The 27,863-nt window shown below is 45.2% G+C and overlaps 1 protein-coding gene across 2 annotated transcripts in view; it reads left to right on the forward strand.

Moving 5' to 3' along the window:
* Nucleotides 1-27,863, forward strand: part of DOP1A (DOP1 leucine zipper like protein A) — a 1,079,867-nt gene that overhangs the window by 677,391 nt on the left and 374,613 nt on the right. For both annotated transcript variants that reach the window (XM_086926553.1, XM_086926552.1), the window contains one exon: nt 20,009-20,134. In XM_086926553.1, coding sequence (XP_086782679.1) covers nt 20,009-20,134 — 126 coding nt within the window. The remainder of the gene's footprint in view (nt 1-20,008; nt 20,135-27,863) is intronic.

Here is a 27,863-nt window from a genome sequence, read left to right on the forward strand (position 1 = left end):
CAGCTGCTGATAAGCGCCTGTGTGACCATCTTTCTGGACTTGGTGGGAATCCACCAGAACATTTTTATGAAGCGTGTGAAAGCAGGATGCCGATATGACCCTGGAGCTGCTACAAATCCTGGAACTGCTTTCCCAGTATGAGAACAGCTCTAGGATTGTTTGGAGTTGCGTTCCACAAGCAGGAAGGAACTCCTTCCTTTTCCTGCTCGTGGATAGCAAAGAGAAGTGCTACACAGGTTGTGCGCCCACTCCCAAATTTATGGTGAGTTGTCCACCTTCACTTCCTCCCATTTGTAGGTCTCACCTAGGCATCGCTTGCTCGGTCTCTTCGAGACATGCTGTATTCAGGTATGGACTTGAAGCTCCGCCCATCTTTTTAATTTGCTTCTGTCACTGTCCTTTGCAAACTGTGGCTTTTCATTAGTCAATAGGCTTAGTAGCCCCTCCTTAGTACCGCCTTTTCTCTTCTTGAAGCCTCCGATGAGGATACTCCCGTTACATGTGTTGTTACCCGGTAGGCTTTAATTAAAGCCTCCGAGCACTATTTTGTTAAATGGTTTTCTACACACTCTCTCGCAACGTTTACATTTTTTTTTTCTCATAGCACGGCATGCCTCAGCTGATATAATGAGGACCGCGCCTTTGGTTTATTTGCGGAACTGAATGCAAACGCTTTTTTTAAAACTATTAACTTTTTTGTTTTAAACCGCCCCATTCCCCGCTTTCATGTTAATGGCGGCAATGCCCCTTTCTTTAGAAGCGGCTAATCTAAATAAAGGCGCGCAGCTGCTAATAAAGTGAAAGCGCAGAATAGGACTCTTTAAAAAAAATAAAAACACTTGTTTGTCTACTTAAGAAAAACATGCTTTTTTCGTGAACGCGCCCCATACTGCTCTTTCACTTTAATAGCACCCGCACCTTTCTTTAAACATGGCTCATTTAAATAAAGGGGCGTGGCTGCCATTAAAGTGAAAGCGCTGCATGGGGTTCTTATACAAACAAACATTTGCATTGCTATAGGTCTCGCATGGAAAAATTGTTAGGGCTGCTATGGGTTCCCAGTCCGGCCCTGTCCCATAATGACTGACCATATTAGTTAAGTGTATTCAACTGTCATAAAATTATTTGGTGTAAAACTAAGGTCAATCAGGTGATTCATTTGTGGGTGAGTATACTTGTTGCTCTGAATTCTGAGCTGTCGTAGCATGGTATATAGGTCCTTAGTATTGCTCTTATTTTTTGCATCCCACCAAATCTTAAAGTCCCCCAACACAAAAACTGGAGGACTTTAGTTATTCCAGGGTAAAGGTATCAGCCAAGTTCCCTCCAAAGTTGGCACAATAAGTAGGAGGCTTATATAATAAGAGACAGCTGATACATGCTTTATCAGAAAATGTATTTTTAAAAAGCAAGGTTTCATCTTGTTCGAAATTGAATATTTCCCCTTTTGAAATGTGTAAGGGTAATCTAAAAAGTATTGCTTCTCCCCCACCTGTTCCTCGGTTCTCTATCATGTCAGATTACCTCATACTTTATGGAATGACGCCATGAAAATTTGGCAATGAACAGTCTTTCAGCCGAGTTTCTAGAAGACACATTAGTCTAATTTGTCCGATTCTAAAAGAAGTGTATTCTCCTCTGCTTGTTCAATTAGTGATCGACAATTAAGTAGTGCACGTTTCAATTTAGGTTGTGGTGTTTTTTATGGCCAATACAGTGCTTATTTGCCCTAAATTCAACATTTCTATTGTGCACACATATTTTCGAGCCCCCTGTAGTAGGAGTAACTCACGCATATACCTGATTTAGGTCCCCAAACAGCTTCCGGGGCACTGATGGCTGCAGACCGGCTTGCCATCGGTGTGGATGGGTAGCTCTAGCCCCTAAATGAGTCGTGGGCGACACATGAAAGGTCTAAACCACCAAAGGTGTCCTCCTTCCAAAATTAGAGGTGGAAAGCAAGCATGGTCACTAGTAATCTGCTTCTTCCTGTTATCTGAAAAGTGCTTCAGCGTTTTTTTACGAAAATATTAAAATGCTCCACTGTCCCCAAATTCATTCACTAGTTTAACATTCTCATTAAAACGAAAACAAAACTCGATTCCTTACAATTATAGCTCCCTTTCCTGCTCTTTTAATAGTTCAGATAAAAAAAACAGCAAATGTCAACTTCCTCAGCTTGAAAAACAGTAGAAACAATAAAACATGGCACGTTCATTCGAATTTGTGGACGCCTTGGCAAGTTGATTTACAAATGGCATGTGGGAGGATGCAGAGAATCAATTTGGAGACTGTTAGCACATTCATACCAAGCTTGGTTCAAAGTAAAATAGTTTCCCCACCCTATTGAACCAAGTCTGATGATAAACAAGGGTAAGGGACAGATGTGTCTAACTTTATGTAGCATTTTTGTCCCCTCTCTGCTTCATTGAACATGGATTGTAAAATGCCATAGTGAAAAATGTAGGACTTTTTACCAAAATACAGTAAGGAATGGGCAGTGCATCCGCCATAGGATAACATCATCCGCAGGATACAATTTGAATTTGAATTGTTGCACCCAATCCCTAAGAACTCGTTGGTGTTTGTATCTCAGTCCCAGCAGATACCATGGCATTCTGGTTTTATTGTTTTTTCATGTGTTCATATTTTTAATTTACCACATTTTTTCTTTCATAGTAAAATCTATTACTTTCCAAGTTAATAGCTTTGAATGGACATTCAGGGTACTGTATGAGATTGCTGTGCCATACTGTGTTTGAGTTGCAACCCAACTACGGGTTCCTTGAATAAGCCTTGACTACTTACTCTACCTTATACCCTTGTTGAGTCATGTGAACAAAGGAACTTTGCCCAGTTACTTTGAGGCAGTACATAAGGTCCTCGGACACCAATAGTAGATGACAGTGCCCACTGCACATATTTCCCACTTACCATTGGGTCCATCAGGACTCCGAGAAAATGGTACATGGCTACCGAAAGGTTCAATAATACTAGAAAGTGGTATTCACCATTATGTGTTACACAAAATCTGTCATCTGCAACTTTAGATTTGTTGACTTTATGTGCTGCAGCAGATAGCCATACGAGGTGGCGTGTCAGTGCTTGTTTGTAACTGAATGTAGACTAATCATTCAGGATCATCCCATAGAAGTGGAGATTATGAGAGTCAATATTTAAAAAAAATATAATTTAGGTTCATAATTTTTCGGAGCAGAGAATGATTTGGACACTTTTGAGCCAGGTGTGGAAGGTTCTATTTTTAAAACCTATCCCCGTTTGAAAAGGTTGAAGTGAGAGGTAATGGTTGTCATATGTATGTTGTGTTTAATAATCATTTGTGTTGATTTTGTCAATAAAGACGTGGAAGAATGTGAATTTTTCGTGCCAATATGGAAATAAGCGGAAACCAGAGTTAGGTTTGCCCATGTTTTTCATTGCCTTTGATCGAGCCATTGTGTTTAGATTTGCCTTCTCTGTGATACCTTTAAAATAGGTGGTTTTACTTGCAATTTTGAGTTTTCTGTGGGCTGTGTGGAAGGATTTCAGTGCTAAGAGGTCAATGTGTCAGTCTTGTAGATGACCCTTTAAATGTATTTGGTTGTTTGTGTGTTGACTGTCCCACGACTATCGGTTACATCAACCCTCATAGAGAAAGCCGAAATGATTGGAATTATTGACAGCTACTGCAGTCTTGTCTGTGCTGGACTCCTGACAAGCTGCAAGGGGAGGCTGTGAGAGTAGAGCGTGTGGTGCGTGCCTAAATCTACGAAAGTGCTAGCATGCGAGTCCAGCCCTGGTGGTGTCGAGTACCACATTTAAAACTCTTGTCTTCAAGCATCTTCCGGAATCTGAGTAGTTCAACCTGACCCTTATCTAAGGTTCCCCCACTTCAATGGAGGTACTTCAAGAATGCATAATAAAGAATCGCTTAGCTTTTTTAACTGAAATCAAATTTCTTGCAGTTATTGTATGCTTGTTGTATTGTATTCTGTGTTGAGCACAGCACTCTGAAGAAGCCAAAAGGTGATATGGGGATCTATACAAATCTCTTTAGTAAATAAATAAATACATGTTTATGTATTTTGTCCTCTTTCCTGTAGATTTTAGGTCGAGTCTAGCAGCAGCCCGCATGCGCTACTCGCTCTGCTAGGCATGCTGTAATAGAGTAAGCAGTAGAAGCCCCGCTCACTCTCCCCCCATATTTGTCATTGGCTTGTGTCATTGGCCTTCTTGAATGCTGGCTTCTGATTCGTAAATAGGCTTGTTAGTCCCTGCTTGGTACTGCCTTGTTTGCATTTGTTACCGCCCATAACGACTGGACCTTTCACTTGGTTTGTTACATGGTCTGTATTATAAGTGGGTGAGTACTATTTATTTATTGACACTGATGGCGACAATGGCGGCTGCTTTTTTCGTATTTGCATGCTCAGCACTGCGCCTGCTTTGGTGACACTGCGCTCAGTTTAAATTTTATTTTTAAAACTTTGCTGTTGAGCCCCCTTCAGGGACACCGTGATAAGTTTCATTTTTTTACTTTAATACTGAGAGCTGCGCCCGCTTCCGGGACAACACGCTTTGCAATGAAATAGGTATTGCTTTTACAAAACTTTGAACTATTGGCATTGTGTAAATGACAATGCCTTTTAAATTTTTATAAAAAACTTTTCACCCACAGGCATTGCCATTTACAATGCCAATAGCTCAAAAACTCGCAATTGCGAGACCTATTGCATTTTAAATGCTTGTTATTTACATATACTAGGGTATAATCTTTTGCCTACTTATTGTTTTCTGTGTGCCACGGAGAACATTTTCGGCACCACAACATTATAGGCACTAATATATGACAATGATAACTTGAAAAACTCATTTACCTTTTCTAATGGTCGAAACAGGCTTGTACGTTATGTATGGGGGAAAGGGAACGTTTTGCGCTACAGTCCACCTTCTCTTGCTAATTAGAGTATGAAACAATTCTGGGTTCACAAAAGAACTTGAGTGAAGAAACCTTCATCCAAATAGGAATTCTTACAAATAGATGTTGGGCTTTGCTCTTCTGGCAGGTTCACCCCTAAACTTTTTGCTTTTAGTATGTGATCTGTGTTAGTGATTTTCGGTCTCTGCGCACGTTTTCCCTGTGTCCCAGAGTAAAGTGCGTGTGTGTAGTGAGGCTGGCCTGCCCTCCCATAGGAATGCATGGGGAATGTGTGTGTCCATGTTAATTCCTGATGTGTGGGGAGTGCAGGCTCGAGTTTGGTATGTGCGAACTCGTGAGATTGAATGCTGCGCAATGAAGTATGCGGCGTGTATGTGTCTAGTGTGGAAGTGCCACTTCTAGACATGGGTGTGTGTGTGTGTGCTGTGAGTGTGCTGGCGTGGGATTGGCTGGAGTTGACTGGTGAGCCTGGCTCCAGGAGTCTGGATGTGTCTGTCCAGTGGTGAGTAGAGTGATTAGAATGAGTGATGTGAGGGAGGGGTGCACCTGGGTCCTGAATAGGGCTGGGCTTTCCCCACACAATGCTGGCTCCGCCTCCTGTGGTGCGTCTAATGACCCTAGCCCTGCCAGTGAATAGAGTGAGGGGCTGAGCACATCAAGAGTGCTCACAAACCAGCTGCGACTGGTTTTTCCCCTCACCCTGAAGCCAGACAAAGGAATTCAATGTATAAAAAGGGGCTGTGTCCCCTTACAATTTGTTCTCTTCCAGGATCCTATCTGAGGGGGGCTGCTGCTGCTGCTGGGCGCCAGGAGGACCGTCACTTGGACTGCCTCCCTGCCTGGAGGCCCAGTGAGCTGGCTCTGGGCCCAGCCTTGCCCCCCTGCCTGCCTCCAGAACTTTGCTGGAGCTCTATTTTGCTTGAAGCGCCTGGGAAAGCTTTATTTTCCTCTAAGCGCCTGTGAGCGCTTTATTTTCCTCTAAGCGCCTTGATGTAAATAATTAATTTACTCTCTTAATTTCTATGCAGGTAAGTACTTAATCAATAATAACTCAATCGGAATGAAGGAAAACAGAGTCCGTGGTGTAAGAGTTTCTAAGGGTTTTATTCCTCATAAAGGAATCAGGATATCATGTTCTGACCACCACACAGGGTGTCAGAAGGGATAGATGAGCGCGCTCACGTTTACTAACAATACATAGCTTATATACTTGATTTACATCATAATGTTCAATGTAAGAGGCGTAACAGCTGAGAGAAGACAAGATAACAGTATACACGTGGTGCTAATACATCATCAAGAGGCGTAAACTAGGCGTGAACTAGGGTGTATGCTAGAAACGTCACTGATAGGTGACGCAAGTGGGTGGCACCAAGGGGTGGTGCTAACAGAATGTTGCAATGTCAGCAGAAATCGGAAGCTTGGATGCGCGCGCAGCTGCATGACGTGTGATAGACGGGGTGCAGGGGACTTGACATTTACACTGACGGAAAGAGACAGAAGTCTGGCATGTCAGATCAACTTGTGCTTCTATCATATCTGATATCTGATGTTTAGGAACTAAGCTATCTGGGCAGAAAGGTCTCTAGAGCAGAAGCTATTCTATACTTGCTGTGAGTGCGTGTATAAGCGCCTGAGTGTCTACATGAGAAGCGTGGGGCATGGGGCCTTCCATGGAAGCATGGCAACAGAGGCTATAAATTACTTGCATAAAGACAGGTCGGCCCTTTAGCCCTGTAGCTGAGGAAGGATGTTTACTGAAGCTAGCAGGCTGGAATGTATCTTCGGGGAGGAAAACAGATAACTCGAAGGTTATAGTCAATCTTGGCAGGCAGCAGGCTGAGCTGAGCACGGAGGGCCGCGCTAGAAGTAAGTCAGAGTTCACGGGTACGGGGGCTGCTTGGGCAGAGGCCCTCGCAGTCAGAAGCCAGAGAAGAGGCTCGGTGGCAGAGATCCAGGGCCTACTTTCGGCCAAGCTGAAAAACGTAGGAGTACACTTCAAAAAGACGTTGGCATAGCATACTTAGGAACGGACCATCAAACCCATTCATGGTGGGTCTGAAAGAGGACAAGTTAACGTTGGACGCAAATGTATTTGCGTCTTCATAGCTGGTTCAGGAGGGAAGTTACATGCACTTTTAACTCGTACATGGAGTCGGTGGGGTACTCGCTAGGGAACACAACATGACCATAAAATTTATATTACCTCATTCCCTCCTTGTTCCCTACGGACCCTTCATGATATATCGATCCTCATAAATCGATCGGTTTGTTCTTGTAACATTATATGTTCGTCTTTCTTTCTTTGACTGTTTGAGAGGCAACTGGAATGCTCAATGCAGGATGTGGCACACAGTCCACATATCGCTGGCCCACACTGCAGGCATAGGCAACAACTGAATACTATAACGAGACCAATGCCTAGGAAGGATAAGATCTTCCATCCCCAAGCTGTTAACGTAGTCCAGAACCAACCGGACCAAGTCCAGGTGCCTGGATTCTGATGTATCTGATTTGCAATTTTATGTAAACGGGTGATAGCTTGATAGACAGATGGTGCGTTTTGTGGAATGAAAACACAGCAGCTTGACCCGATGACCTTACAGGCTCCACCTCTATCTGCCAAGATGACGTCAATCACAAGACGATTTTGAAGGACAACAGTCCGTATAGCAGACTGCTCCTCTGTTAAGTTACCTAGAGCAGAGGCAGTTTCGTTAACTACTGCTTCGAGTGTTCTTGTTAATCTGCGTATTAATTTACTGTTTTGGACAGGTCCTAGGAAGAAAAAGAATCCTTTATTGAAATCAGTGTACTGTTCCCATGCCGTTTCGGTGTAGTCGACAAGGGGAATATCTCTTTTGGGTCTATTTGGTGCTAGATTCGTATTTCTATGGTAATCAGGGGGAGCTAGAAAAACAGGTGGCAGAAGGAAAGCAATGTAACAGGTACCATCCCAATCTGGAGGCAAACGTATGTATGCGGTATGACCACAAACAAAGTAGGAATGACTGGTAGCTTTAAAGGACGATTTACCATGGTCACTGAACTTGACCACAGTAGTGCATTTACTATGACCTACGTGTACTGAACCTTTCTTGCTAACACATAATTCACCTGTGACTGGTAGTACTAACATATGGGGCAAAACTGGAGCAGTTTCAGATTCAACAGTGAGGATCATAAGGCTGATTGTGTAATTACCTAATCCATATACTTCATTTTCTAGATCAGTTCCTATTCGAGTGGGAAGTCCCTCTTTATCAGGATAACAGACGTTGAGCAGGACTAAGTTCAAGTTTCCCCAAACCCAACCCCCATCGAAAACAGCAATATCAGGATCTAAAGAATTAATTATTTTAAACCATGCTCCACAGGAGCCATTGTGGGTGAATGGGTACGGAAAGAGAGGCAGAGCTCCCTTGTAATTCTGGTAGGGAGGGAGTCGACCACATATCCAACAGTCTGTAGCATTATTTGTCTGATGGGAATGGTGTAACATACTAATGAATGTATTGTTGCGCAGCGCAAGTCTGTAAGAGAGTTCATGTGCAGGAAGTTCGCTAAAAGTGTGTTCAGCAGAGACATTGTAAGCAGATTGTTCACGCCTGAAAATAGGCCAGTACATAGGAAGCAGAATGCTGGCAATAATAATTAGAATACTCAGAATAAACATGATTATTAGTGTCACTATGCAGTGACTACGAAGTGATTTGCAATATGATCTTCTCTTTTCCTCTCTCTCTCTAACTCGATCTAGGGGATACATGTCAGAAACTATTTAACCGATTCACCTAGGGGAGGACTTAAACAATTAAACTGTCTGACTTGCTAGATCGAAGCTTCATACGGAAAAGTTCTTGAGGAGTCTTTTCTCTTTTAGGCACAGTAACGTCTTGTGCTTCAACACAGTCTTTGGTGGGGGTGGACGAGTCAGAGTCCTGTTTCAGTCCGTTTTTTAGTTCATTGCATAGCTTGATGTGACTCGTGTGGACCCACCCCTTTCTCCCCTCGATTTTCACGGCGGTCCTGGTAGTAAGCAGAACGGTCTTTGGAGACTTCCAGCGGGGCTCCAGCGGATTTTTCCGGTCGAAATTCCGGACGACTACCAGGTCCCCTGGACGGACCTCATGCGCCTTTACATCGGTGTTGTCAGGGAAGGCTGCGGCAACCTGTGAACGACATGATTGGAGTGCAGACATCAAGGAGGCAAGGTAATCTGTCAACATGTTACAGTCAATATCAGTGATCTTTTTCGGAACGGGCGTCCCCCACATATTCGGCGGTCTGCCAAAGACCACTTCGTACGGGGATAGCCCTGATCTTGAGTGGGCGACCATTCTCATATAGAATAGTGCCACGGGCAGGGCGACTATCCAGTCGACCCCTTTTTCCTGACAGATCTTGGCAAGACGGATTTTTAGTGTCTGATTATGCCTTTCTACAAGGCCAGCTGCTTCGGGATGTCGGACACAGTGGAACCTCCACTGATATCCTAGCAAGAGGGAAACTTGTTTCATCAGCTCGGACGAGAACGGCTGTCCGTTATCTGAATACACGACACGGGGCAAACCGTACCGTGGGAAGAATTCACGAACCAACTGTCTGGCAGTGGTCGGAGCAGTGTAGTCTGGGACTGGGTATGCTTCGGTCCAGCGGGACAGAGCACAAACAATTACAAGGACATACTTAAATCCTCTACAGCTATTCATCTGGATATAATCCATCTGGAGGACTTCAAAAGGGTGATCGGGAGGATGGAATCCACCTTGCTCAACAGGGACACTTTTACCTGGATTGAACTGACAACAGATCATGCAAGTACGCACTTTCTGTTTTGCTGCTGCTCGTAAGTGTTTGTTGTACCAGAGATTCTGTAAACTGTCTAACATGGCTTTCTCTCCAAGATGGGCAGGACTATGTGCTGTATTTATCATGACTTGAACCATTGAGTCGGGGAGAAACCATATAGATTTTCCCTTCGTCACCCAACCTTGATCTGTCTGAATCCCTCCTAGTTCAGTCCATTTCTTTATCTCCTCTGGAGTAGCAAGTGTCTGGATATCAATTACATCTAGGGCGGGATCTCTAACTGCCATACACTGGGTCTGGACTATTGTCTTTGTCACATCAGTAGTCTGGGTGTGAGTCAGTGCTGTATGCTTTGCTGTCTGGTCTGCCAGGTCGTTACCCTGGGAAACAGAATCTGTGACTTTAGTATGTGCCTTACACTTCATGACTGATATGCCCGAGGGCAAATGTATTGCTTCTAACAGTGCTTGAATGAGGGGGCCATGTTGGATCTTGGCCCCATGGGAAGTCAGAAAACCTCGTTCTTGCCAGAGGACTCCGAAGTCGTGTACAACTCCGAAGGCATAGCGGGAATCTGTGTATATGTTAACATTTCTGTTCTTGGCTAGAATACAGGCTCGAGTCAGAGCGATGAGCTCTGCTGCTTGAGCAGACAGTGTGTCAATACGATGTGTTTCTTTAATTTCAGCTTCAGTGGTCACGGCGTACGCGGCCACTAATTCTCCTGTACTCGTTCTCATGCATGAACCATCCACATAAAGTGTCAGGTCTGGATTTGTCAATGGGACATCTGTTAAGTCTCGTCTAGGCTTAGTTACTGCATTAATTATTTCTATACAATCATGCGGAGCTGGATCTGTCATAACTGTAGGTAACAGTGTTGCTGGGTTCAGGATGCTGCAACGTCTGATTTCTATGTGTGGCTGGAATAGTGTTAATTCATAACCTGTCAGTCGTGCTATAGTTAAGTGTTGAGTCTGGGTTCTGTTTAACAAAACCTCTACAGAATGTGGTACTTGAACTGTTAACTGATGACCTAAAACAATTGAATCGCTTTGTCTTATTGCTAACGCTGTTGCTGCTACTGACTTTAAGCACGCAGGGAGTGCTTGAGCTACTGAATCCAATGTACTAGAAAAATAAGCACAGGGCTTATGTGAACCTGCTTGGTCTTGAGTGAGGACAGACAACGCTGTGCCATCACGTTCTGTAACAAAAAGTGTAAACGGTTTGCTGTAACATGGTGTCGCTAAAACTGGTGCTTGGCATAAAACTTTCTTTAATTCTTCAAAAGCTTGTGTGTGTTCCTGAGTCCAAGGGAGGACAGTCGAAGTCGCTGCCTCCTGTGTCGTTAACTGGATGAGTGGTTTAGCTAGAAATGCATACTGGGGAATCCATTGTCTGCAGTACGAGGTGAGGCCTATGAAGGCCCGCACTTCCTTTTGTGTCTTGGGTTGCGGCATGTTCACAATTAACTGAATGCGATCGGGAGTGAGCTGTCTCCCCACTTTGGACAGTAAGTGACCCAAGTACACAACTTGCTGAACACAGAATTGTAGCTTCGAAGGAGACACCTTGTGTCCCTTGTCGGCCAGGAAATGTAAAACTGTCAGTGATGCTTTTTCACATTCGGGCTCACTTCGTGCGGTGATCAGCAGATCATCGACGTATTGTAGTAAAGCGGTGTTAACTGGCATTTGAATACAATCTAGTTGTCTTTTCAGTGCTTGACTATAGATGCTGGGGCTTTCTGTGAATCCTTGAGGTGCGCGCGAAAATTTGAAACTGCGTCCATTTAAACAGAATCCGAAGAGGTATTGGCTCTCCGGATCAATAGGCACGCTGAAGAAGGCGTTCTTGAGATCAATTACAGTAAAGAACGTTGCTTCTGAATCAATAGCAGTCAAGAGAGATGATATATCGGGGACCACAGGATACTGTGGGATAATGCATTTATTCAATTCTCGAAGATCAATCACCAGCCGATATACTGGCGGTGCATTGGGATCAGTACGTTTAAGAATCGGAATGATGGGTGAATTACAGATATTGGAGTCGGTCTCGACGACCACTCCTTGGGCAATGAGCTCTTCAATGATTTTCAGTAAAGCCGCTACAGCATCGGGTGGTAACTTATATTGTCTGATTCTGGGTAATACAACACCTGCCTTGAGGGTAACACGGTATGGTGTAATGTGCATACATCCTACATCAGTTGGGCCTTTTGCCCACAGGTAATCAGGTACATTTTTCAATCTGACGTCAAACTCACGAAGGACGTAATGACCCTTGAAATCCCGCAGAAAGAGTCTAACCCCCTCCGGGGAGCAGCATATTATAGCTCCTAGAGCTTTCAGTGTTTTAATTCCTAACAGATTTTCCGGACATGATTTTGTTAGTAACAGGTCTGTAACGCGTGATAATGGACCCACAGCCAGGGGAACTGGTTCTGATACTTCATTTACAATAGGTTGTCCTGAAAAACCAAGGGAAACATTTTGTGAGCCTGAGAGGGGTGCCCCTGGAACTTCGTCATGACTTATTGTAGTGCGACTTGCCCCTGTGTCAATTAAAAACTTTCTATCTTTCCCCAATACTTGACTGTGTACATAAGGACCTTCTTGATCTACAGGAATCTCGATAAGAGGCAAGCCACCTTCCCTCTCTAGGCTGTTTCATGTATATCTGGAATATTCGGGGTAAGCAGACTGGGCATACTGGTACATCTGTTGTGAGACTTGTTGAGTTGCAGCAATGGGCTGTGGCTGTGGTACTGCTACGGTCTGTGCTGTCTGTGCAGATGCATGCATGGGCTGTGTATTCTGTGTAGACTGATGCTGGTTATGATCTTGTCTAGGCGGATGCGGTCTCTCTTTAGTTTTACCTGTCGCTATGTTATGTTTCAGAACTGCACATTCGTGTACGTAGTGACCTGGCTGCTTGCAATAATTGCATGTCCCTTTAACAGGAGCTGCAGCGTGACTTGTCTGGGTCGTACCTTTCCTGTGATTGTCGGATGGGACCGTCTGGGCTACTAACATTTTCATTTTCGTGTCTTTCATACGCTTCTGTTCCTGATCTTGTTCTTCCCTAATTCTATTCTGGTGATATTGTAACATTTGTAACATCTGGGATGGCGTATTTGCTTGCCATGTACTCTCGACTTTATACACTCTATTTTTAACTAACGGTAGGGAATTCTCGACTAACTTTGATACAAAAAGATGTGGGTACGACTCGCTACTTGGCTGGAGGCCACTATTGATAATAAAACATTTCTCAAATCTTGAATAAAAGTCGCTAGTATCTTCATCATGTTTCTGTTTACAGGACGAGATTGCATCCCAATCCTCCTTTCTAGTTGTCAATAATCTGGGCAGGACCTGTACTATCAAACCTGGTAATGCTTTAGTTTTGTCCCCAAGGCCTAACCCTGGAACCCGTTTTTTCTCTTCGTCTTCTATTTCTGCCCAGGCAATCTTTGCGTCTCCCACCTCCCAGTCCTTTTCCTTTAATTTCTCGAATATACCCGTAGGCAATAATACTTTCAACATTTTCATGATATCATCATATGTGTAGTCCCCCATTAATAACATGTCTTTAAGCTCTCTATGGAAACCTGCAGGGTCTTTATCATGGCATGGTACTAATTTCTTCATTTCTAACAGTTCTAATTTAGTCAGAGGCGTGTGTACATACACGCGTTTCAAAGTTTTATCCTCACCCATGACAGGGTGCACTTCTCGTAAGGGGTTCTGACTTTCAATACCACTCCCGCACTGCATATGGTACATTTTTCTTTCTGGAGGTGGGGCGGGGACATATTCAGGACTTACAAAAGTATCATATCTGCGTCGTTGTTCTAGAATTATTTGAACTAATTTAGTGCTTAGGCCTCTCCATCTATCCATCAGTAGTGCTTCTAGTGTCTCATGTAAGGGACCTGGATCGGAATAATGTTTTCTGTACTTAATGAGAAGGTGCTGAATCATATATACCCCTGCTAATTTCTGTTCGTCGGGGGAGAGGTTCAGAAATGTCTGTGCTACGGTGTCATCATTATATATGTCTGCATTTTCGGCCCATGATACCGCTGATCGGGCTAATTCTTGTTCATCCATAGAATTGAGTACATGGTACCCAACTCGATCTCGAAGCCGTTTATCAGTTTCCTGGAACTGATGCTCAGCAGAATTCGGATTCGTTAAGGCAGAGAAGAAAACTCTCTTGCTTTCCGGACGGACACCTTTCCTAAGGTAGTTTCCCCTACCTACATATGCTATAGTACTTGTAGTTGGTTCTGGTTCTTCAGATTCTTCTTCCTCCTCGGAGGGAGCCTTTTCTTTCTCTTTCTCGTGTACTGCTATCACTGCTTTCTTAATCTTTTTATACATGGCCTCTATGCAATTTTGTCTGTCATGTTTTCCATCGGCTATATTTTGACCCCACTTGTTCAATGCATCTAATTCACTCTGATCTGTTCCGGGCCTGTCTCGTTCTCTTATTAGACAATTTATGAAAAATCGTAGTATCAGTGCTTGTATGGTAACTTTCTGTTTCTCCAGGGCATCCTTAATACTGTCGGGGTCCTTTCCCGTTTGAACGAACTCATATATTCTATCTAGACGTTCCTTCATTCCTGCATAACATAGCAAACTATCAGTAGCAGATCTTAACCGTAAAGACGCTAATACCATTAAGTCGTCCTGTCCAGGTTCTGGATCATATCTACAAACTGACATATTTTCTTTTAGTGCATCAAGACGGGATGAATTAGAAGAACGGGGGGATCTGTACGTAAGAGGACTCTGCTGACCTCTGAGATTTAATCTGTGAGTCGGTGGCGGGGTCTGGAGACCCGCGGTCGCACCTTCTGAAGCGGAGGCTTGGGCATTATCTCTGTGTGTAGTCAGTATCTGAATTTGTCTTTTAGTAGGATCTGATTGAAGTGGTTTCGGTAACTCAGTTTTAGGTGAGGGAAGTGGCGGAGCTGGCGGGACGGAACTAGTCTTTTTCGGTGTTGGCTGAGAGTGATCTTGGGGGGCAGTACCACCCCCGGCTCTGTCAGTAGGCAGGGCACGAACAGGCAGATTGGTGTAAGCTGGCGCTACATCTTCGAGGTATGAATTTAGGAATATGTCTTTAGTAGTCTTATGCATTACTTTAGTTGGAACTAATGGTGACGGCAAATTTTTCGGTATTTCTGAAATGGCGTCAGGGGTACCATCGGCCAAAAGATACATGTTGTTCACTTTGCCATTTTGGATACGATCTATTTGTTCTACTTTTACTCGAATTCCCTCAGTAACTAATTCATTTTCTTGGGCCTTTTCTGATTCTTTAAGCCTGTCTTCTCTACGGAGTGCTCTATCAGCACGCTTACGTGATTCCTTACGCCAAAATTCTATGGCGTCTTTCTGAGATTGTCTAGCTTTCTTTTTCCGTAATATTTCTTCTACCTTTATGATGCACTCGGCATCCCATGTTCCGTTAACTGGCCATCGGTATCTCTCCTCTAGGTGCTTGGTATAATCTGTCCATAACTCTAGATACAAGATGGCGTCTATGCCATGTTTATTGTACATAAAATTGCCTGGAGTGTCCCTAGGGGGGATTGGAATTTCTTCCTCTAACATCCCTTTCCTAGTTCCTATCTGCTTTAATTTGTTGAAAAACGGCATTGTGCCTACTTGATACTGGAATGCTTGATCCTTGATACTTAATGTCAACTGTAACTATTTATACAAAAACACAATAGTAAAAACAATCACATTCATACCACGACATTAATCACATGAAACATTTAAAGACATAGCTAACTTCCCCCCACTCTGAATGTACCGCTCAACGATACAGATACACTGCTGTAACAGTGCAGAAATTCGGAATACTGTATATACTGCTAAACAGTACAGATACACTGCCTAAAAACAGTGCAGACCGGACTTGCGTACCCAAACCCGTCTAGATACGACCCAGCAATGGTACTCACCGGGAAGCACGGAAAACAGAAGGCCTCGGAAAACTCGACTAGACTCGACTCGGAACTTCGGAAAACTTCGGAAAACTTCGGAAAACTTCGGAAAACTTCGGAAAACTGGTGGGCCTCTTCACACCTCGGACCTTGCTTCCTTCGGCTGGGCTCTGGTCGGGATCCTCCGCACTCCTCACCGCCTCGTCTGGGCACTGATCGCAGTCTTCGTCACCTCCGTGTGTCAGAGGGGGATGCAGGAAATCCTGCCAGTACACGTGTTGTCCGTCTAACTGATGGCAGGGGACACGGATTGCAACGCACCTTCCGGCGCGTGAGGTGGGGGAGGGGTCCCTATTCGGGCGCCAAAATGATGTAAATAATTAATTTACTCTCTTAATTTCTATGCAGGTAAGTACTTAATCAATAATAACTCAATCGGAATGAAGGAAAACAGAGTCCGTGGTGTAAGAGTTTCTAAGGGTTTTATTCCTCATAAAGGAATCAGGATATCATGTTCTGACCACCACACAGGGTGTCAGAAGGGATAGATGAGCGCGCTCACGTTTACTAACAATACATAGCTTATATACTTGATTTACATCATAATGTTCAATGTAAGAGGCGTAACAGCTGAGAGAAGACAAGATAACAGTATACACGTGGTGCTAATACATCATCAAGAGGCGTAAACTAGGCGTGAACTAGGGTGTATGCTAGAAACGTCACTGATAGGTGACGCAAGTGGGTGGCACCAAGGGGTGGTGCTAACAGAATGTTGCAATGTCAGCAGAAATCGGAAGCTTGGATGCGCGCGCAGCTGCATGACGTGTGATAGACGGGGTGCAGGGGACTTGACATTTACACTGACGGAAAGAGACAGAAGTCTGGCATGTCAGATCAACTTGTGCTTCTATCATATCTGATATCTGATGTTTAGGAACTAAGCTATCTGGGCAGAAAGGTCTCTAGAGCAGAAGCTATTCTATACTTGCTGTGAGTGCGTGTATAAGCGCCTGAGTGTCTACATGAGAAGCGTGGGGCATGGGGCCTTCCATGGAAGCATGGCAACAGAGGCTATAAATTACTTGCATAAAGACAGGTCGGCCCTTTAGCCCTGTAGCTGAGGAAGGATGTTTACTGAAGCTAGCAGGCTGGAATGTATCTTCGGGGAGGAAAACAGATAACTCGAAGGTTATAGTCAATCTTGGCAGGCAGCAGGCTGAGCTGAGCACGGAGGGCCGCGCTAGAAGTAAGTCAGAGTTCACGGGTACGGGGGCTGCTTGGGCAGAGGCCCTCGCAGTCAGAAGCCAGAGAAGAGGCTCGGTGGCAGAGATCCAGGGCCTACTTTCGGCCAAGCTGAAAAACGTAGGAGTACACTTCAAAAAGACGTTGGCATAGCATACTTAGGAACGGACCATCAAACCCATTCATGGTGGGTCTGAAAGAGGACAAGTTAACGTTGGACGCAAATGTATTTGCGTCTTCATAGCTGGTTCAGGAGGGAAGTTACATGCACTTTTAACTCGTACATGGAGTCGGTGGGGTACTCGCTAGGGAACACAACATGACCATAAAATTTATATTACCTCAGCCTGGGAGCGCTGTTGATTTTATTTAGCGCTTGGGAGCGCTTTATTTTACTTATAGCGCTTGAGAGCGCTTTTTCTTGCCCTTCAGCGCTTGGGAGTGCTGTGATCCTCTGCCTAGCGCTGGGAGCGCGTTTAATGTCCTCTGGCGTCTAGGAGCGCCTTATGTGCTTTTGCCGGTGCCCACCCGGCATTTTTCACCCCGCATCTTGCCCGTGAAATCACCGCCGCAGCACCGGGGCAGAGAGAGTGCAGCCGCTGACGTCACCCGGGGGGCAGCCCTGTCATTGGTTAAGGGCGCGGGAGGCTCGCCGGGCGACTCGCGCTGCTATTGGCAGACAGCAGAGGAGAGGAGAACCGGCGTAGAGGCAGGCGGGACTCCAGTGCGGAAGGAGAGCCCTGCCTGCTGCTGGACCCGGCCGGTGCCTTCCCCCAGCAGTGACCGGAGCGCCGCAGACAGCCGGTGAGTGACTTGAAAGAGAGGGGGACGTCGGGGCACATTGCCGGTGCCCACTCCTCCCGCCCAGTGCGAGTACCTTTGTGCTGAGAGGCCCGTGGGGCCTCACTTGATGCCGAGTCCCCCGAGAGGGACTCCACCGACCAGGCGATCCATTCGTTGACGAGCCCCGAGAGGCTCGTAGGGGCATAATTGTTCTAGGGCCCCCGTGGCTCTTGAAGGCCATAGTTGTTTTCGAGTCCCCCGAGAGGGACTCCCACGTTAGTACCGCCATTAGTGCAGAGCCCACGAGAGGCTCCGGGGCATTGCTGTGTTTGAGAGCACAGAGAGGCTCCCCCTCCCCGGCGATATTCCTTAAGTTATCGAGCCCCGACAGGCTCACGCCGCCGCATTTGTTCTAAGGGCCCGTGAGGCTCAGGAGGCACCTTTCCTAGTTGGTAGAGCGGCCCCAGAAGGAAGCGGGCCGCTTCCACCTTGCCCTACATTGTCGTCTTGAGCCCAACGAGGCTCCCAGGGGGCAAGTTGTGCTCAGAGCCTGCGAGGCTTCCCCGTGTTGCCCATATCTTGTTTCCACAGCTGCCCAACACTTAGTTGGCAGCTGCCACGTTTAGGCTTGTGCTTTTGGCTGCCTGCGCAGCCTGCCCAGACATTTTGGACTAAGGGCATTTGAGCCCTTGAGAGGCCAGTTGGCCTGAGGGACAGTTCTGGTGTTGTGCCTATGTGCACCTTGCACAATTTGTGATTTACTTGCTAATGTGATTTCTGCGCAATTGTTATTACCTACACCTCTGAATGTTTTTATGCATCATGTGTTTTGCTTCTTTCCCTTTGCTATGAGTTATATACTCAGGTGATTGGTTTTCCTTTTATAGGTCCTGCTAGTAAGGTCCTGGTTCCCTGCGTGATTTCCCTAAAGTGGTTAGGGTTGCGTAGGAGGTACTTACCTGTACCAGTAATTACTGGTTGTGTGCTACATGTATTATTTTGGTGCTACAGTCATTATATGTTCTATGTGCTAGTGTTATACCTACAAGTATTATTATTCCTACAAAGGGCTAATTACAACAAGTATTCTAATTCTAAAAGTGCATACCCCTGACAGTGGTCCAGGTGGCCCTGTCCTGTACATAATCCCCTGTAAATTCTGCCCGTGCCTGTTGGCACATTGTAAAGTGTGTGTTTTTATCTAATGTGTTTTACTATAATGCAAAGGCTATTTTTTATATAACCTTGTGTGGAGTTTCCTTTGTGGTGGGCCTTGGGTGTTGTTGCTGGGTGCGCACGCAAACGCTTTACACATCGCCTCCGAGATTAGCCTTGCTACTCGCGTCATGCTACCTAGAGGGTGAGCAGGGGTTATCTTTGTGTGTAACTCCCTTGCCCTGACTTAGGAATGGTGATCTCTGACTGACTTTGGCGCGAACCCTGGTCAAACAGAGGTCCCGTTTCTAACAATAGGTAAAAAGGTTATGCGTCTGGTTCAGTTCACAGAGAATTAGCTATTTACATTGTTTTCTTTGTATAGCGCAGTCGAGCATGCAATATAATTGTGTGGGAGTACCCACATAAGAGGTCCCATTTTAGAGGTTTTAAAATAGGCAGTGGTTTATGAGTCCAATAAATATTCCTACTTTTAAGCAGCCAGTCCTTACATTTGAATTAAATGTTCTAAAAGCCAGTGGTGGGCTTGAAGCTATTACACAAATGGAACATCATTCATTATACTTATAATTACAATAGTCTTGTCTAGGAGAGCGATGTCTTCCTGCAGTCAGTTGACATTCAATGGAAACGACTCAGCCGTTGATTCTTCTTGGATAGGTAAAATGAGTACTGTTGGAGTTATAATAGCATTTTTGACTCTGCTTCGAGATTTTAGGCACTTTGTTTTATATAAATGGGTAATTGTTCAGTTCTAAAGCTGAAACTGTCTCATAGCAGAAGGTCTCAGATACAAAATTTGAAGGCACATGCTCAAATAAAGCACTTATTTTCATAGGTAACTGCGGCCATTGGTGAAAATAGTATTGTGCTTGTGACACCCCGTGTTCAGGAAGTAAATGCATCTTTCTTACTACTTTCACATTGAATTCTATCCTTGCTACCATCATCCTATGCTAGTTCTGTTACAATTGGCTCCTCCGAGATATGATAAAATACTAACCTTCTTAGTCGCACATGTTCTCTACATTGAGCAAGAAACTGTGAAATTCCTATCTAACACTCTTTTTGTATTTTAGAACGTGAGACAACAAATTCTTGAATTGCTGGGCCCCATCTCAATGAATCATGGCGTACATTTCATGGCCGCCATTGCATTTGTTTGGAACGAAAGGCGGCACTTCCAAAATACGGCCAAAGCCAAGGTATGCGCAAACCTTCCTAACGCAGATCTTATGGTGCTTTACTTTACTTATTCATTTGTATTAGATGTGTATGTGATGCATGGAAATGCCCAGTGTATATCGTATATTAAACATCTTGAATTAGTTCTCTGTACTCAATGGGATTAGAAGTAATGTTTTCTTCCCTACAGTCTGCCTTTCTGATTACAAGTACCCTTGACTGATAACTGAAATTTCACCTCCCATGGAATTACTGTTGACAGAGGTCTCGGTAGTTTCAGAGGCAGGGATTTATTATTGGGGGAGCTACTGCGCCCTCAACAGTTTAAACAAAGAAAACGGTCTAAATGCAATTATATTTGTTTGCTCTCAAAAAGCTTGCGTTGTTATAGTAGTTTCTGGCACTGAAAGGAACCACTTTTTGTATGGATCTGCTTCTTGTGAAAGAGCAAAATGCTGTCATTCGATGTGAAGTTGGCAAATGGCTGAAGTGGGCTGACCCCTTGCCCCATGTTGTAGTGGGTGGAAGAACAATGTGAATTACACAACACACTACTGGATGAAGAGGTTTGACTGAAAGATCCTAAAGTAAGCATATTATATAAATAATTTATGTAAAATCCAAAGGTCTTTTGCTTGTGCCAAACCTAAACAGGCAAGCTTTACTTCCAACATAATTTACAATGTGATGCCAATAGAGTTAAAACTTCTCATCTGACCACCATCTATATGTCCCTGGGTCCGGATACACCCTTTTCATTCCTGGCATCTGCCCATTAATGCCCAACTCAGCTATGCCTTTGCTTATTATATATCCAGTGATCTCTGCATGGCCATTGATTCACAAAAATGGTAAGGGTAGTGAAATTGATGTCACACACAGATTGATGGCAAAAATATCATAGGAAGTAAAGCCACACGAGGGAGATGTCTTTCCAGGAAGTGATTCCATGTGATCTTTGACACTAATGACATTCCCTGAAGTACATCATAAAGGTTAAGAATCCTACAATTAGTCCAAAATTGATAAAATACAACGGTTACTAAACTAAATGCATATCTATTCTAGATTCTAAGAATATTTAAACTATGACGCTGTCCTAATAAGTCAGAGGTGCACCCATTACATATCAAAGTACAGTTTCTCTTATTCATTCACTCTTGCGTTCCCAGTTAGTCTCTTACTTCTAACGCTATAACCCTCTCGTTCACAGATTTAACTCTATTTGTTCTTCTTTCAGTTTCCCTCCCTGTACCACCTTTCTTATTCTCACCTCTAATACATTTTCCTCTCATATACTGATCTTATATTTATATTTTCTCTGCTTATTCCTATTCGCTCAACATTTCATCTTAATCCTTATCTTTGACCACTATGTTTCGCTATCTCTTATTTTTCCCTCCATTTAAAGAGCCTTAGTTCTCTAACCATCATTGCAGAAAGTCGATTTTTACTTCATCTTTCTTGATAATGTTCTTATCTCTATATCAACTCTTGTTTCCTACCTACCTGGCCTCTATTGCAAATATTCTCTCGCATACATCTTTTAGATTCCCTTTCACCTTATCACGAGGCATATTTATAATTTCAGCTTAACTCTTTCCCCAGTTTTCGTCTCAGTTCACTGAAGTCCTGTTTCTTCACTCATTACTTTCCCTTTTTATTTGCATGCATCACACCTATCGCCACCTCTCTGTCACTCCTTTTCTACCTCCTCACTCAGCCTGCTACTTCTATGTTCACTCTCACTTCTCACCTTTTTCACCTTCCACTGGCTTGCTCCATCCCTCTCTCATCGTCTCCATTTGATATCTACAGGCTCTTAGGATCTTTTTCTTGGTCTCGCTGTCGTCTGGATTTTCGCTTGTCAGATTAGGGCTAAATGAGCTATTTGCATGCTTTCTGAGGTTTGAAGCTCAAAATCATATATTCATTGCGCACCCTGAAAATACTACACCCTGCAGTGTCTGTATTTATCGTGTGAACATTTCCCAACCAGGATTCCTTACCAGTAAAGATCAATCACTTAACATGTGAGTAGCAGTAGTGCATACCTCCCTCTCAAATTAGGTACAGAATGGACTGCAGCTTTGCAAGCCTCCCTCCCAAAAGACACATACCTTGGGCAACAGTGTAGATATTGGAGTGTATATTTAGCCAGTGGTTTCATGTCATGTGTGATAACTTTAGCCAATCCTAACTTATTATCCAACAGCACAGATCTGGTTTTGGTTTTTAGATGTATGCTTGTTATGGTAACAAGAAAATGACAATTCCCTGAATGGTACAAATTTATGTTACCTAATATGCTAGGACTACCTGTAGCTGTAGCGGATGTTAGAATACAATTAGGTTGCTACATGGCATTTCCATAGCCATGTAGCAACCCTGCGAGTAATGGCAAGCACAAATCTTTAAATAGGAAAACTAAACAAGGGCTTCTACCAGTTCTGCTGAGAGTGTCATCTAATTTATTTCAATTATGATTTTTAAAATGCACTCTTGAGGGGATCTCTGGGGGCTTCAATATAAATGCCTCTCAGCCATCTGCAAGAGCATTTCAAAGATCATTTCTTTGTATATAATTTATCTTTTGCAGTGAGCATCAATGAGAGCCAAGGCTACAAACAAGGAATGTAAACTCAGCCTGAATTATTTATCTGTAAGAAATTATTATAAACAGTTACAGCTTCAGCGCTGCTCCGATTAGTTTAAATATACTACTTACATGCGGCTTACATCACGCCACTGCGCCTTCATCGCTCTGGGATCCAGCCTGATGCTTCCTGTGCCCGCTGTCACTGCCCCCAACCGGATTTTTATCACATGGTATTGCTCTGTCCTTCTATTACGCACTACTAGGAGCTAGTGACAGCTGAACTTACTGAGGTCCTGGGCTAGGAGGTCCCGCTGAACCCGATGACCATACTTTTAGGTGTTATCAATGGTTTGGATGCGAACAGGGCTGAGAAGCTTTGTCTCACCACGGCACTGATGGTAGATAAACAAGATATTGCAGCTCTTTGGCTGGACCCGTCGGCCCCTTCCATGACACGAAGGCGCAAAGGGGTAGATTGGTGTGCAGCGCAGGAGCGCCCAATGTATGCAGCCCGAGGCTGTCCCAAAAAGTTTCAAAGGGTGTGGGGTAAATGGGTCGGGTGGTGGAAGACTGAACTTTCCTGAGGCTCCCCTATGGACATGGTGTGGACATTGTTGCTTGCTATTCCTAGCTGGATTCATGTATGTGGGGGTATTATTTCCCTATTTTTGTCTCTGTTTTGTACTGATCACTGTGCGAAAAGCTGGCTTTGTTTTTCCTGCTGCGAATGTGTTAATTTAATATCAATAAAATTGATTATAAAAAAAGAAACTATTCTGTATGAGTTAGAGTGAATCCAGAAAATCTTGAGCATTAATTCTTGGTGTTGGTAGGTGGTGCCGATCAGCTCAACGTCAGAGTTGCAGGCGTTGTCTGTGCTGGATGTGACATGTGCAGTGCCTATATAGGCACCCTCCCAGCATACTGGCATCACTTCCTTTCTTTCTGCATCATCCACGTGGATCCTGAAGAGCTACCTCAGTCATTTTTTACTACTTTTTCAATGTTTTTGTAGACTTTTTTTCTGAGCTTTCGCTTCCAGAGTAGCTGAGGGATGTCCCCTAAGAAACCTGGGGTCTTTAAATCCTATGGAACATGTCACAGGCAAATGTCAGTGATAGACTTTCCAACCTGGGTTGTTAGTGGTGCCTGGACTCGGACCACAACTCTAAGGCATATCCCTACTGTCGTACCATAAACCCCAAAGCGATCCGAGAGCGAGCTATGAAGCTCCTGGCTGCCCAACACCGGACGACTTTGCAGCACTCTAGGTCCTGATCCCGTGGAAGGTCCCGGGGCTGCTCTTGGAGTTGCTCTCGCCAATCGTCATCGAGGTCTAAATCATTGTTGTGTAAGTCCCACAAAAAGAAGTACAAGAAGTTGAAGCGCTCTTCGACTTTACTGTGCCGGTCCAAGTCATCGGATGATGCACAGGAACTATGCCACAAGTCTTGGCACAGCTCCCATACCTCGCCCGTGGAGTCTGTGCCTGGGTCCGATCCACACCTCCATGACCTCCATAGAGCCGGAGCGACCCCCATGCAACTCCAAGAGTTCTATGAGGCTCTTCCTATCATGTTTGGGCGTCTGGACCACTCTGGAGTGCCTTTGGGCCCCACATGTTCGGGAGGTGCCCCGACTTAGTCCCCATTGGCGGGTTCACCCTTGGCGTCAGTCGGGTGCCCTCTGGTCTGTTACCAGATCGGGACCAACTCTGGTCATGAACCAATGACATTCTGCAGGGTTCATTCCTGGCCCATCATAATTTTCGACTCCAATACGGAGCCGGCGTCGTCTGATGTTGACTTCAGTGGCCCTTCTGAGTAAGAGACCTTCCATTCCTGACAGGCCCTTTGAGGAATTAGACTGGGGTCGATCTGAGGATCCTTTTGCCACCCTGCCCACTTAAATTGGCTGTAGATAACAAGTATCAGGACCTGGCAGATGCCAGTGGTCTGGACATTTCACAAGACACTGGCCTTGTCTCTCCTCCCAGTGTGGCTACAGAACAAAGGGCCTCATTTGCTATGGTGGTGCGGAGGGCAACTGAGGTTCTAGACCTTAGGCTGTGCACATTGGTGGTAAAGATACTGTCTTGATGGAGGAACCCATTCACCCCTTCAATGAAGCCCTCACTGATGCCATGGTTTGGGCCAGGCCCTGCACTGGTACCCCTGTGCACAGTATGATCACCCTTCACCACATCCGGCACCTGGGGTTCCACTTTCCTCACCCAGTATTCCACCTCTGAGAGCCTGGTGGTGCAAGTCTCAATGTTCCACGTTAACCCTGCTGCTTTCCCTACCACTCCACCGGATAGGGAATCCAAGAGGCTGTACACTTTTGGTAAGAGGATTTTCTCTTCCACCAGCCTTGCACTGCGGTCAGTGAACACTGCGCACCTCTTGGGCCAATATTGCCACACGGTGTGGGACTGGATTGTGCAAGTGCTGTCTATGGTATTGGAGGAGGCTCGAGTCATCCTGACCCAGGCTACTGCTGATGGCAAGGATTCAGTAAAATTCACTTTATGCTGTGGATTGGATGCAACAGACTCACTGGGCAGAGCAGTTGCTTCATTTGTGAGGTTCCGTTGTCACACCTGGCATAGATCAACTGGCTTCTCCGGGGAATGTCCAGGCATCACTTATGGACACGCCCTTTGACAACACTCGCCTGTTCGGCAACAAGGCTGATTCAACACTAGAAATCTTTAATGATAATAAGGCCACCGCCCAGTCGCTGGGACTCACCATGTCCCACACCAGCAGCACTCTCCCTTTCACTCCTTCGGTTGCAATGGCAAGGGTTACCAGCTGTGTCATATTCCACTCACCACCACGAACAGCAGGCTCCCCAGTCCTTTCATGTGAATCAAGTCTAGAGGTCTGCCCAATCCGCTCCCCACCAATTAATATGTCCTCACAATATCACGGGCAACCTGTTGGTGGCAGGATCAGGCACAACCTGCCCTAATAAGCCATAATTCCTGATGCATGGGTGCTCCAAATTGTTGGATAAGGTTATGTTCTCCCAATCATAGAAACCCTGCCACCGTCCTAACATCAGCTAACGGAGAACCATTACTTTCTCCTGTCTCAGTAAGTGTAGGCTGTTTTGGCCAAAGGAGCCATCGAGAGGGTGCCGACAACAGAAGTAGGTTGTGGTTGCTATTCCTGCTCTGTTGTGGTTTAAAAGAAGTTCGGAGGTCTCCATCCTATACTTGATCTGCACACCCTCAACTACTTCCTGAAAAAAGGAGAAACTCAAAATGCTCTGTCTGCCCTGGATCCTGGAAACTGTATGGTATTGTTGGACTTGCAGGATGCATATTTCCACATGCCTCTCCTGCCAGGCCACAGACGTTAACTGCGGCTCACGGTATGCCACGAGCATTTTCAGGTCAATCTGATCCCTTTCAACCTTACCAGCATCCCTTGGTGTACAGAAAGGGAATGGCAGTGGTTGCAGCTGATCTGTCGGGGTCAGTGGTTGCAGTCTTCCCTTACCTTGACTACTGGTTGTTGAAGGCAAGCTTGCCCTGGACTGTTGTCTCCTACTTTCAGACTACGGCGGACCGCCTGCATCGCTAGGGTTCACTGTAAACGTGCCATAGTCACACACAACTCCCTCTCTTATGCTGCCTTTCAACAGAGCCATTCTAGACACAGTGGTTTCACCCGTATCTTCAGAAGTGGTGAACCCAAGATATTCAGGCTATGATTCAGATGTTTGAGCCACTATCCTGGATTTAGCAGAGACTGACTGCTTCATGGCCTCCTGCGTTCTGCTGGTAAAGCATGCCTGCTGGCATATGCGGGCTCAGCAGTGGGACCTGAAGTCCCAATGGGCTCAGCAATAAGGGAATCTCTATGACCTGGTTCAGATATCAGCGGGCACTGCAACAGATCTGCGGTGGTGGCTGAGAAACTGTGATTGGGTCAGAGGCAGACCCTCTCCACTCCTAATTCAGAGCTCACAGTTGTGATAGACACTTCACTTCTGGTTTGGGACAGTATCTGGGAGAGATGGAGATGAAATGACTCTGGTCTTTAATGCAGGCTCAGCGGATCACTAAAAGTGCCTCCATCCAGAGTAGGTACGAAGGTCTCTTTCCCAACTGGGGTGATCCTTGGTTAGAGCCTATTTCCACTGCCGAAAGCGTGCAATGTCAGCAATTCTGCTTGTAGGAGTTTCCATAGCAGGGCTTGCTTGGAAACAGGTTTTGTCTGAAGTGGGACTCAGGACTCCTGTATGCGTTACTGGCGATACCACTCCTGACCCGAGTTCTGAAGAAGACCAGGACAGACTGGGCCCAAGTCACCCGAGAAGATCTGGACTGGGCATGGAGAGTATGGTATCCTGAACTCATGAGCACAAGCATCAGATCTCTGATTAGGCTGACCCTTTGGGAGGATCTCCTGTCGCAGTAACAGGGCAGTGTTCTACACCTGAACCTGTGCACACTCCACCTTGATGCTAGGAGATAAGGTCACAGCAGTTAAGTCTTCCTCCCGAAGTTTGTGACGTCATTTCGGTAGCCAGGCATCCCTCAACGAAAACTATTAAGAAAAGTTTGTTGCTTGGTGTGTTGATAAATATGTTGACTCTCTTTCTGCACCCTTGTCAGAGTGTTGCTGTTTGTTTTGTCCTGAGCCCAGCATGGACTTGCTCTGGGCACAATTAATTGGTATCTTTCAATCATCTCAGCTTTCTTGCGGTTTCCGTTCAACTCTCCATGTTTGTCACCTGTTGTAACACATTTTCTGAAAAGTCTGCAGCACTTGTTTCCTCCCAAACCTTTCATTATGCCCCAATGATACCTTAATTTGGTCTTAGCCTTCTTGATATATTCTCCCCTTTGAACTGATGCATAGCTGCCCTCTAAGACGTGTGACCAATAAGACAGTCATCAAGGTGGCCATCACATCTGCCATGAGGGTCAACGAGCCACATGCTCTCAATGTTCACCCTCCTTACACCAGCTTCTACCCGGATAAACTGGTTCTCCAAACCTGTGCCTCTTTTCTGCGAAGGTGCTGACACCTTCCCACGTTGGCCAGAGCATCACGCTGCAGACATTCTTTGCTCCACCTCACCCCTCCAAGGAGGAGTAGAGACTCCACCACTTGGACCCAAAATGGGTGTTG

This window comes from Lissotriton vulgaris, chromosome 6 (genome assembly GCF_964263255.1).
Source record: "Lissotriton vulgaris chromosome 6, aLisVul1.2, whole genome shotgun sequence".
Lineage (NCBI taxonomy): Eukaryota > Metazoa > Chordata > Amphibia > Caudata > Salamandridae > Lissotriton > Lissotriton vulgaris.